Source organism: Cydia splendana, chromosome Z (assembly GCF_910591565.1).
Source record: "Cydia splendana chromosome Z, ilCydSple1.2, whole genome shotgun sequence".
Classification (NCBI taxonomy): Eukaryota; Metazoa; Arthropoda; class Insecta; order Lepidoptera; family Tortricidae; genus Cydia; species Cydia splendana.
The window spans coordinates 31,346,231-31,360,108 of NC_085987.1; the positions used below are offsets into that span (position 1 = coordinate 31,346,231).

Sequence of the window (13,878 nt, forward strand, 5' to 3'; positions counted from 1 at the left end):
ACTCACGTGACTAGCTTCGCTTATGAGGAGAGATCACACGTGAAATTGGTAAAGTATTTAGACACAGTTGGGCCCTTGCTGTTATTTTCTCATGGGAAAAACTTTTAGTCCGTGGCGCTCACGTTAAAAAAGTGTGATATACGGCAAATGATGATGATGGAATTTCCTTTTGGAGAGTTGCTCCTTTTGACTCACAGATTGATTTAGGAAGGGGAGCCAACCGGATTTTTCATGCAAAATTTTGACCTAAGGGCCCCGGGGTGCCCCCCGAAATTTGTAAAAAAAATTGTTTGGCTTTGTGCGCAAGATTGGTATCATTTTCGGGTAAATCAAGGATGCTAAATTCATTTCTGATATTTAATTTATACGGTTTTAATTAATTTGAAAAAAAAATAAACATTAAAATTTTCTATTTTATTTTTTTCCGAATAAATGCCAAATTTTTTCTTATTTTTATATAAACACAAAAAATAAAAATTTAATGAAAAAGCCCTACTACTCCTCGTTATAAAAAGTATACACATTGTATACTAAAAATATAGAGAATGAAAAAATGAAATGTAGACCTACTTTCGACCACCAGCATACAAAGATATGAGTTACAGCTATGAAAATTACGGCGTTTGATGATGATGAGATACCCTTTAGCATAGTGAGTCCTTAGAGCCCTTAGATCATTTTAGGAACGGGAGCCACCTTGATTTTTGGTGCGCCCACCCTTTCAACCACACGTTTGAAAGGGTGGGGATGATTTGTCCCATACAATCGGAAATTTATGAAAGCATCTGTTTAGGTTTCTGCATTAAGTTTGGTGTCATTATCTAGTAAATTAAAAGAAAAAAAGATAAATTGACTAATATTTACATTATTTCGTATTTTAAAGATTTTACTGACTATATATTTGTAAACACTCTTTAACATTGCTTATGCTCGGTGCACAACTACATATACGGAGGAAAATAATTTAAATATTAGTCAATATTTACATTATTAATTTGTATTTGAAATATTTAATAACCTAAATTATTTCTGTCTTTTGATATACTCGAAAATGTCACCAAACTTATTGCAGAAACCTAAGCAGGTGCTTGCATAAATTTATGATTGTATGGGACAAATCACCCCACCTTTCATCCCGACCGTATCAAAAATCAAGGTGGATCTCCTTCCTAAAATGATCTAAGGGCTCTAAGGACTCACTATGTATAATAAAAAGGGATCTCATCATCATCAAGCGCCGTAAATTGCTTAGCTGTAGCTCACATCGTTATATCTTGTTCTATGAGTAGTCGAAAGTAGGTCTACATTTATTTTTTTTGTTCACATTAATGTAAAATAAATATACCATATGTATACTTTTTATAACGACAAATAGTAGGGCTTTTTCATTTTTTGAAATTGAAATTTTTATTTTTTGTGTGCATATTAAAATAAGAAAAATGTAGGCTTTCGGAAAAAATAAAATAGAAAATTTTTATTTTTCATTTTTTTCAAATTATTTATATGAAACCGTATAAATTAAATATCAGAAACGAATTTAGCATCCTTGAGTTACACGAAAATGATACCAAACTTGACCACATAGAAAAACTTTATTTTTTACAAATTTCCCCTGAAGTCAAAATATTACATCAAAAATTCGATTAGCTCCCCGTCGTAAATCAATCTGTGAGTCAAAAGGAGCAACTCTGCAAAAGGAAATTCCATCATCATCATTTGCCGTATAATTAAGTGAACACCAGGGACTATTTCGCTGCCACATTGTTTTGGTGGCTAACCAATCTTTAAATAATATACCTATTATATGCATTCTAGAATTCTGGATTAAAATGTATGTATTATTAATAATGGAGAACTTTTATGAATTGGGTTTGGGTTCTCCATTATGTAAAATTCCTCCATTAATGGTGCCGTATTGTATTAATGGTACTCGGGGTTTCCCAGGAGAACGATTAAGCTCACTCGAAAGCGTTAAACTTTAAGTACCTACCTACCTATCGATTTTTTTAACAAAAATATAAGTGAAGGTATTTATACACACTTTTCCATGCAAATGTAGTCCCCATTTTCCTCTGGATATTGCCATAATGGAAAATATTTTTACACCAAGTTGAGTGACAATGCAATAAGTGGTAAAGTTAGACCAAGAAAAGTCTACAGCGATTTTGATAGCCCACGCAGTGCAAGTGTTATTTATACGTCATAGTTTCATAGAAGTTTGACGTTTAAAATGACACTTTGCACTGCGTGGACTATCAAAATCGCTGCAGACTTTTCATGGTCTAACTCTACTATCGAGCTGATCTGATGATGGAGGCAGGAGGTGGCCATAGGAACTCTGTGATAAAAAAAAAACGCAACCTAAATTATGTTTGGGGTTTTTAGAATTGTCTTGATGAGTGTTAGTTGCCTGTGGAAAAAAAAGTACCTACAGTCAGCGATAAAAACTTGTACCAAAAATGAATTTTTTGCCAAAAACTTATTTGCTACTAGTAGCAACTTTCTTGTCAATTATTATACATACGTTACGTTCAGATGAAAAAACCAGCCAAGTGCGAGTCGTGCTCGCGTTCCAAGGGTTCCGTACATTACACAATTTTTATCAATGTATTTTTTTATGTGAAACGTGAGTGAAATGTATTTAAAAGCCCCCATGGGGTTGGGTCAAAAACCAAGTAATTAGTTAAGTCCGACTCACGCTTGACTGCAAATTTCTAATAGGTTTTCCTGTTATCTAGGTATAGGTAAATAACTATTGTGTATTTTTTTCAAAATTGTAGACCCAGTAGTTTCGGAGATAACATTCGGATAATAAAGGGGGGGCGGGGAATGGTCATTTTTGGGTATTTTTCTTAAATATCTTCTAAATTATTTACTTATAATTATATGTAAAATAAATATATTTGCAATTCTCATAGTGAGCTCTTTCATTTGATATATAAAACGATGTAGTTTGAAAAACTTTATTTTTTAATTATCTCATTTACCCCCCACGAAAGTGCCCCCCATATTTAAAATTAATTTACATTCCCGCCCGTCCGTCTTTGGGTCACAAACTTACATATGTGTACCTACAAATTTCAACTTAATTGGTCCAGTAGTTTCTGAGTAGGTAAATAGGCTATGAGAGACGGACAGACGGACAGACAGACGCACGAGTGATCCTATAAGGATTCCGTTTTTTCCTTTTGAGGTTCGGAACCCTAAAAATATTAGCTGCTTATATTGAATATTGAACTTCACCGAAAAGGGTTTCACTGGTTCGTGTCGAACTTAAAATGTCGTACCTACCAACTTATTTATTATGTATTGGCAATAAGTTTACATAAAGAACTTGCTTTTATAAGGATTTTTCAAAGTCGAATCTAAATAATCTAGAGACAAGAAGATGAGAAAACGTTTTTATTTTCCCAAGTGTCATTAGCACAGAGTGCATGTTGTTTAATAACGTGAAAAAACATTAGGTAGACTTATGGGATACAAAACAACTGTTGAACGCATCTGCTCTACGCAGGGTGCAAGGTTTATTTAAGGGGATGCGGCGTCCAGCGGGCCACTCTCGCGCCAACCGCCGGTCGCGCCGCTCGCTCGCTCAGCCCCGTCGTGCTACGAGAACAACCAACTTACGATGGTGAAAATGAAGTGCTTAACGATATGTGCGGCTTTGACTTTAACATGTTGTATGGTTGCCGTGGATGCAGCTGAATTTGACATTAAGAATGAAATGAAGGCGATGGCGGAACAGATCGAGATTTTGAAAACTTTGCACCTAACAGACGTTACGCGACTCAAGCGTGAAATCGAAGAGCTGAAGTAAGTTTTATTTAAACTTTTACTTAATTTATAGTAAAAATAAGTACATACTTACATAATATATGGTCAACCTTTAATTAAACAACTGAACAACAGCACTGTATCTTTTTTTATTGACATACGACATACCTCTTAAATCTGTCTACGATTTTATGGTTTACTGCGACCAAGTACTAAAATGTAGAGTAACCTTTGAGGTTGACTGTATACTTTTTAAAGTATCTATCTATATCCACGTTTTGGGCTTAGCTGGAGACAGACAAGAGTGCCCGGGGCCGATGCCGATAAAATTTCCACTCGAATATTCAAAACGAAAAATAGTTTTATAAAGCCAGCCTTGATTCATAAAACTTTAACGCTTAGCTACTCTATACCTACTCGTACTACTCTTATGTTTTTAGTATTTTTTTACTTACTTTCGGAAAGAATATTATTATTCCACCGAGCTTCAGCACTGCGAATTAATGATTACTGGTGTGAATAAAAGCTCTGCGAATTTTATACTTTTGTTGTTCATTTCAGGCATAAGTTAGGTTAGTCGATAATTAAAAACCGGCCGATGTGTGTCGTCTGACACACACGCATAATAGAGGGTTCCCTACTTTGATGTCGAAACTATAGAGATTCCGTTTTTGCCATTTTGGCTCCCTAAATACCAAGGTCCACCGCAAAAAGAAAACAAATCGTAAATCTGGCTAGGTCTAGTAGAGAGAACTTAAAAAAAAAATTGTTGAAGTTTCATGGGCTCGAATTTGCACATATGTATAGTCGTACGTACGTCGTAGTACTTGCTATTGTAATTTAACTCTATCCTTGAAGCGGTAAAGATGATCTGTTTAGAATCTTTTGTTGTTATTGCATTTCATTTTGCACAGGTAATTAACGGTTTGGTTTTAACAAACGATAACAATGGCATTCATCGTCAAGTAGTCTCTCAAGTGGATACCGACATTTTACTTAAAACCATCCGACTATACTTTTATAATTATAACTAATACGGGACTTAATCGCGTAAAACTTACGTTCATTTATCTGTCTGTAACCACGAACGTAACGTCACGTTCGAAACGTCAAGCCATAAATAAACGTATACATCCGACTATAGTTAGTTGCCCGAAGATCGTCGTACCGATTAGTGTTCTAAACTACCCAGCATCATTTGTACTTTAGATCCATGACAATTATACCCAAAGGAAATTTTATTTTATAAGGTCGTCGGTAGCAAACAAGGATTCGGCTCGCCCGATGGTAAGTGGTTACCGTAGCACTTAGCCTACGCCTGCAACATCAGAAGTGTCTTTGACAACCCTTTAGAATTCTGTACATTCCTGTTTTGAAGAACCCCAAATGATATTCTTTGCTGCCTCTACAGGCCTATTCGGATTTCGAGATAATCACAAGATCTTGAGACGATTTAGAGATCAACTAGATCTACATTAGATATCGACTAGATGTGACTTGGATATCTAAGTCATAACTTGTCGAAATCGTTCAAGAGGACCTCCAGAATAGCGGAAACGTCAAATTTGACATATCTATCCTTCGAGCAACACGGAAGGAGGCGGCATTCGCATTATTTCCCCTCTGCCTAGGTACAAGATCAACTGATCTAGCGCGGGTAATAAAACTAGTTGCGCTCGGATTTTTCACTAGAACGAGTCCAGACGCGCGCGTGAACACAGCAGCAGAAAAAAGGCCTAGTTGCTCGGTTTTTTTGTTGTAAAAAGAGGTCGGGGACATCAAATTTACAAAAAAAAGGTGTTACATTTCACATGTAATATTTTTTTTACATATCATACGTTTAATTACATTTAAACACAATTATTATATTTTAGTTTCATGTAATTGTTGGATTTTGCTTGCCCAATACAAATGCGGATCGGTCGAGCAACAAATCCGACTTCTCATCTATCAGAATACATATACGAAAATGTGTTAGTGTGCGTGTTGTGACACTTGTGACTCATCCGTACACAAAAAGAGATCGAGGTTTGCAAGATTTGTCTGTGACGTGTGTCATTTTCTATGTATTTGTGTCGTCATTACAGATTGGATTTTGTATGTAAGTGTGTGAGAAGTGCGACTGTGTGCACCTTTCCCCCCGCAAAAAATGGCAGAAAGATTAGTACGGTAAGATATCGCTTGGGGGGGTCCCTTCCGACGTGTCGGAAGCCGGCGTTGCTCGAAGTATCTATCTTACAAATATCTTTAAATTATCCGTATCGTAACTTGTTGAAGTCTAGTAGAAATCTAATTCATTTTCCGAATCGAGCCGTATGAACTTTCAGTGTTGACTATGTATGTATTTGTATATCTGCCTATATCACATATTGCCAGATATAGTTCGGTATCTACGACCGTGGCCCGTGGGGTTCCAATAAACGACGGTAAGTAGGTTTCGTAACTTATATTGCAAAAAGGTACCTGACATAAGTATTGTAAATCCCAGACACCATTTACCGTACTCAAGTGCCGTATCAACAAGTTCAACTACATACAACATACATTGATGGAGATATATTATGTTACGTATGGGCTAAATTTCTTAGATTAGTCGCGCCTATAATATCTTTTATTATTTGCCTTAGGAGTTCGGTTGGTTTTGTCTTATTTCTTTTTGCGAATTCCCTTCAGATTGAATATTTCGCCTCAAGCTATTATTTAATTCCTTCGTATTTTCACGGAAACGTACGAACGTATCTTGTTATTTCAGTCAGTCTCGGTACAAAAAGTACTGAGCATGACAAATACGAACGTTTCCGAGACAATACGAAGGAAATAAATAATAGTACGTACATATTTCAGTTTTCAAGTAATAGGTAATATTATTACCTATTAGTTGCGTAGGTATATTTTTATTTTCATCACCTTTTGACTCTCGTGGTAGATTCGACACCATATTCTAAACAAAAACCCTTGCAATTAGGCTGGAGTGTGCATATAAAGAGACGAACTTAGAATATGTAAAGCGTATTCTTTATAGCCGTCGTCCTTGTTGTAACTCGATTACTCAATATTGCGTAGCGGCTACGGCGCGCTACGATGATGCCGGAACACAGAGGAATACACTTACCGAGCAACGGCTTCATATGTTTTTGCTAATAAAGTACACTTTCCTCGTATCCAGAATTATACACAGTGTCCAGCGGCAGTACCTATTCCGATTCCAAAATGTGATTTAAAAAAGAACTAAAATAGACAAACCAAAAATATTTATAACGCGAGGCAAATTTAATACTGACTGTAAAACATTACAAATCAAATCCAATTAAACGTTAATCAATATATATCTTTCAAAATCACAGCTTAAAAGTGAAACATGAGGACACAACACAACTCAAAATTAACATCTACTTACTTCGCCCCTCTACTTTATTTATCAATTTAGGCGTTTGTTGCTGTTATGGAACGTACATATTACTACTAACTAGGCAAAAGGATGAGGGAGGCAAAGGGCGACCCCCGCGCGGGCAGGTTTCGCGCGCAGAGAATTGCAATCGCAATCCCGAGAGCACCAAATTTTGATAGGTATTTTTAATTAATAGTTTTAGTTATTTTAATTGTAGTTAGTTCAAGTTTTGTATTCCTGTTCTTGTTTATATTATAAATGATTATATAATGTAGGTCTTAAATTCTCGGGGCTTTTTTTACAAAACCTGACTACGTAATCGTAAACTGTTGTCAGTATTTGTGTTCGCCGTCTGTATGGCTTGCACACGAGCGAGTGAACAGTGTCGAATCGCAGTTGTTTGTATGTAGTTGTCGCTCTGTAAATTGAGTTTTCTGTGGCCGAGTGGTGCTGTACGCTCGTAAAAAATTCCGCTAACATCGACTTTCGTGCATTATTCTTTCATTTATACGTAAACCTTCAAAATTTTCTTATTTTGTAGGCGTTAAGAAATGGAAGTCCAATTTTTGTTATCAAAGTTTAATCGCACCTTAAGTCTTGGCCGGTCCGGCGGTAGGTATTAGTCTAGTGTATAATATAAGGTTTCTTTAAAAATCGGTGATGATAGGCTTCTGATCTCGGTTTAACTAAGTGTAGTACCTACTTTGACTAGATGTGTTATCTTCGTAGTTCCTTTTTTTTTGTTTTATGCTTTGGATGTACATACAAGTAAATTTCCACTAACCCGTATAAATGATAATGTGGTTCAGTGAAGGGGACGGACTGAAAATCAGCGCTGCGCAGGCAATTTCTAATGAAATGACTGACGCGGCGTATGCTGAGCCCGTTCCTTTTGCCGCACAAATTCTTTGGTAAATCTTTTATATTATGTAACCAGTGTGCTTTTTGTGTTGCAATAAATGGTTTCTTATTCTTATTCTTTCTTATTCTAGTACCTATATCAAATATATTATAAAATTCAAGATTTGTTAACATCCCTAAATATCTTATCTAAACCTTTAAACGAGCATTTGTTGTAGGTACAACATATTTATATATTTCGGGGATCACGGAAACGAATTCGATGAAATTTGCTATATTAGGGTTTTCGGGGGCGAAAAATCTATCTAAATATCTATGTCTTATCTCTGAGAAAACGCGCATTTTTAAGTTTTCCGAGCAAAGCTCGGTCTCCCAGATATTTAATTGTAAAGCTTCAAAAAGCTTGCCCACATACACAGTTTCAGCGAATAGATAAATGGGGCTCGAGTTGAACGTTTCGCTTCGAGTGAGGCGTGAGGGCACGCGAGTCGTGATATAAAGTCGTAGAGTGGAGTTCGAGAGCGAGCGCTGAAGGGGCACGAACCGGGGCATCAGATCCGCGCGCGCGTTCATGCCACTTCGGTGACCTATACTGTGTTACATGGGTACCTACGTTCATGCCACTTCGGTGACCTATGCTGTGTTACATGGGTACCTACGTACATGCCACTTCGGTGACCTATACTGTGTTACATGGGTACCTACGTACATGCCACTTCGGTGACCAATAGGTACTGTGTTACATGGGTACCTACGTTTGTACCTAACTGAAATAAGTATGGGAGAATAACGTTCACGCCTACAGTTTTAAGATTTGTCGCCTTTCACTACTGACAAATGGAATTGCCAGACTATTAGTCCGTGGCGCTCACGACAAAAAAGTGTGATGTACGGCAAATGATGATGATGGAATTTCCTTTTACAGAGTTGCTCCTTTTGACTCACAGATTGATTTAGGAAGGGGAGCCAACCGGATTTATAATGCAAAATTTTGACCTAAGGGGGGTGCCCCCCGAAATTTGTAAAAAAATTTGTTTGGCTATGTGCGCAAGACTGGTATCATATTCGGGTAAATCAAGGATGCTACATTCATTTCTGATATTTAATTTATTCGGTTTCATATAAATAATTTGAAAAAAAAAAAAAAAAAAAGAATTCCGAATAAATACCAAAATTGTTCTTATTTTTATATATACACAAAAAATATAAATTTCATGAAAAAGCCCTACTAGTCCTCGTTATAAAAAGTATACACATTGCATATTTGTGTCTAAAAATATACAAAGATATGAGTTACAGCTATGAAAATTACGGCGTTTGATGATGATGAGATACCCTTTCGCATAGTGAGTCCTTAGAACCCTTATATTATTTTAGGAACGGGAGCCACCTTGATTTTTGGTGCGGTGTGGTTGGAAGGGTCCCCACCCTTCAATTTTGTCCCATACAATCAGAAATTTATGAAAGCATCTGTTTAGGTTTCTGCATTAAGTATGGTGTCATTATCGAGTAAATTAAAAGAAAAAAAAAAGAGAAATGGACTAATATTTACATTATTTCGTATTTTAAAGATTTTACTGCCTATATATTTGTAAATACTCTTTAACATTGCTTATGCTCGGTGCACAACGTAATCCGATTTAAGGGACGTAGCTATACGGAGGAAAATAATTTAAGTAACAGTCAATATTTACATTATTAATTTGTATTTTGAATATTTAATTACCTAAATTATTTCTGTCTTTTGATTTACTCGAAAATGTCACCAAACTTATTGCAGAAACCTGAACAGGTGCTTGCATAAATTTATGATTGTATGGGACAAATCACCCCACCTTTTATCCCCACCGTATCGAAAATAAACGTGGATCTCCTTCCTAAAATGATGTAAGGGCTCTAAGGACTCACTATGTATAATAAAAAGGGATCTCATCATCATCAAGCGCCGTAAATTGCTTAACTGTAGCTCACATCGTTGTATCTTGTTCTATGAGTAGTCGAAAGTAGGTCTACATTAATTTTTTTTATTCACATTAATGTTAAATAAATATGCCATATGTATACTTTTTATAACGGGAAACAGTAGGGCTTTTTCATGAAATTTTTATTTTTTGTATGCATATTAAAATAAGAAAAATATAGGCTTTTATTCGGAAAAAAATAAAATAGAAAATTTTTATTTTTCCTTTTTTTTAATTATTTATATGAAACCGTATAAATTAAATATCAGAAACGAATTTAGCATCCTTGAGTTACACGAAAATGATACCAAACTTGACCACATAGCAAAACTTTATTTTTTACAAATTTCGGGGGGCACCCCAAAATTCGATTGGCTCCCCTTCGTAAATCAACCTGTGAGTCAAAAGGAGCAACTCTGTAAAAGGAAATTCCATCATCATCATTTGCCGTATAATTAAGTGAACACCATCGGGGACTATATTTTAATTTCACTAGAAACTTCACCGTTGACATCAGGCATATACTGAGGTTGTATACAAACTTTAGCTAGGTGCCTAGTGAATTGCAATTTGATTGCAATACATCGTGTCATGGATAATTCTTTTTTTTCTCATAATCTAGATAGATATTTAAAAACTTTATTGCCTAAATACATATATCATGCCAAAAAGTATTAATGCAGAAAATCTATCTGTTAAGTAGATAGAGATAGGTAGTGTAAGTTATCCAGCTAGGTTTGAGTGTAGGTATGTTTTAGTTTATTTATACAGAAGTTTTTGACTCATTGCAATTATTATATGGAACAGATGGTCAAGATAATTGCGGTCCGGCTTTATAGCATCAATTATTATTTTTACCGTCGATTACCGTTATTTTTACCACCCACTGGTCGATGCTTAAATAATTAGTCCTGAACCCGGCTACTGTTTGCGAGAATACCGTTTCTTGATGTAAATCCAGTTTATTTACTTCATTCTTATTTTACAATTAGACACTTGATGATATTTGACAAAGTGGGCGTATATTTGCAATAATTTTGGGGAATAAATGCACCGAGCGATATTGTGGCCAAGATTCTTAATTTTATTTAACTACCGTCGGTATTTATACTGTAAGTATTTTTTTTAAACTTAAGTATTTATACATAAGTACATGTTTGTTAACATAATACTCGTAGACATGAAAAATAACTACATTAATATACATACCTACGCTACTCCGGTGTCCACGTATGGTCGCGGTTCCGACTACACCACGGTTCCGACTCCGAGTGGGGAGCGCAAAAGCGGCGCTGAACCAACTGGAACTTGTCGTTGATGACTCCAATAGGGGCAAACATCTGGCCATAACGTGATGTTTATTTATACCCCGACCGGAAGTGATGGTCTCGAGCCCACATCCGGTAGCCAGCGAAATATAGCGCGCGTGTACCGCACGCACAACGAATTTGGAATCACGAAAAACAAGACCATCCAACATATTTATATGTTTATTTATCGGCTCCTGCTTTTATTTATATTGTGGGTAAGGATACTTACAGTATATACATAGATGGATTAACTTTTTATGGTAATCAAACACTAGGTAAAATATCAACAAAACCTACACGCCTAAAAATTGAATAAAAAAACCGGACAAGTGCGTGTCGGACTCGCCCACCGAGGGTTCCGTACTTTTTAGTATTTGTTGTTATAGTGACCTGTGAAAATTTCAACTGCCTAGCTATCACGGTTCATGAGATACAGCCTGGTGACAGACGGACGGACGGACGGACGGCCAGCGGAGTCTTAGTAATAGGGTCCCGTTTTTACCCTTTGGGTACGGAACCCTAAAAACGAACTAATACATATACACCATAAAAACTATGCTTTAAAATAGTTTAAAAAAAGAGATTTAGATGGCCAGCTCAGATATAATGAAAAATAGGGGCTCACTCATGCGGGCAGTTGACACCATAGGTCACTTTCTCGAGTCACATTGGGCCCAAAGTTTGTAGGTGTCCTGGCAGGCTAAATACATCGTTGCATACTATAGTGTTATATGTACGAGGATTTAAGGGGCACCTGCATAAGAATTATAATAACACAATATAAATTATAAAAAAAGAAGTATGTAATAGCTACCGATAAAATATGACCATGTGCAACATTGTAAGAGGGATCGTAAAAAACAAGGCATTCTAAGTAGGTATTGAATTTGTTAAAACACGTTTCTAAGAACAAAATGGAATATCATTGTGGCCCACGAGACTTAATGAGAATAAGTTTAACATAGTGTATTTTTCTAACGGCCGCTTAGCACATGGCGGGTTTGCACCTGGCGTCGAAAAAAGTTTTAAAAGGCCCGAAACATGTTCAAAAGGCTCAATTTACTGATAAAATTTATATTTGGGCTGGCACGCGGCTCTTTGGGGGTGTGGGTGTGCTTAGAGATTAATAGAAGGTAACTTGCCGCCTCCGGCCGGCTGCGATCCACATCTGTTCATTAATTACGTGTTCTAAACAAAACATTCTAATGCAGGTATTAGTTTGCCCATACAACTTTATTGTACCTACTTGCGCAACGTACCTACCTGGTGTACGTGAACTACCCAGGTGTCATTTTAATAAGTAGGTAGGTTTGGTAACTCATGTTAGATATATTATTATCTAAACGCTACCTACATCGAAGTTTTCATTATTACAGAACTCATCTGTTCTATTTAGTCTCTTTGATGTACTTTGATAGCTTTTTGAAAACGAGAACACGAAAGTTTCGTTATTAAACATTATTATATTATATTCGATAACCCTTAATGGTTATATTGTACTGAAAAATCGTTTATAATTAAAGAGATTCTTAAAAATTAATTCTAAACTTCTTCCCAAATTTTTAATTTCAATAATGCTACTGAAATAGGAGTCGCCCTCTCCTGGATGGAGATTATTGCTACAATAAAATAGGTTGGAAAAATGGGAACCTACCTGCTTATGCCCCAGCCTTATTATTATTACGTTGGAGAGCAAACGGTTTTTTGTATTTATTTTACTTCATCCAATTTCAGACAATTAGAATGTTGTTTTTACTCGAATCGAATAAAAATTTTTAATGGAACAATTAATATTAAATGACGATGGATGGGCTCTTGGCATGGAGTCACATTTCCCGATTTCTATGTAGGTAGATACCGTAAACAATTATATTGTTCAACAAAAAACTGTTTATTATTATAATTCATTAAGGCTTTTTCTGTAACTTTACTAATATAGATATTATAAGTAGGTACCTACATATTATTTTTTTAACTTTAAAATCGGCCTGTGGTTCCTAAAACAAATTTATGCTATTATAACTGGTTTTAAATAGTTACACTATGTTTGGCAATCAAAAAATAGTTATTTTCACCACACCAGCTCGGAAAGGTTACTTTGCACTTCAAAAACTGATAGCAAAGTTGCATTTTATTCACATGTGAGGCAAAGTAATCAAATGCAAATTTTGAGTTGTTTTCTTATGTTTGCTGGTAGAATTGACTTTTAAATGATGATTGAACAAAAACTATTTCCGAGCATGTGGGATAAAATATTACTCTGATTTGAGTTGAACGATGTTTTTTAATACTATTTATAGGTTATTCACATATGGTATTGTGGAGAAGGGTGAAAATGGTAATAAGATTGACTGACGAGTACCTACGAGTATAATACGCTACCAAATCTGTATGTACCTAGGCGTCACCAAAGTGAACACATACAAGATCAAAAAGTTGCCAAAACATACACACTAAAAAAGTGCAAATACATCATGGATGTCTTATTTTTACACTTGATGTATTTATTTTAATGTTTAGCGGAAGTATTTCGAATATTGATAAACTTGTCTAGTTACCGATGAACAGATGTGTTTGGACAATG

General features: G+C 35.7%; 1 protein-coding gene across 1 annotated transcript in view; it reads left to right on the plus strand.

The window, feature by feature from the left end:
* Positions 1–3,384: 3,384 nt before the first annotated feature.
* The window catches only part of LOC134804776 (protein scabrous), a 35,903-nt gene continuing 25,409 nt past the window's right edge, over positions 3,385–13,878 (plus strand). Inside the window, exon 1 of the mRNA XM_063778005.1 lies at positions 3,385–3,813. Within this exon, the coding sequence (XP_063634075.1) occupies positions 3,629–3,813 (185 nt within the window). The 5' untranslated portion in view covers positions 3,385–3,628. The remainder of the gene's footprint in view (positions 3,814–13,878) is intronic.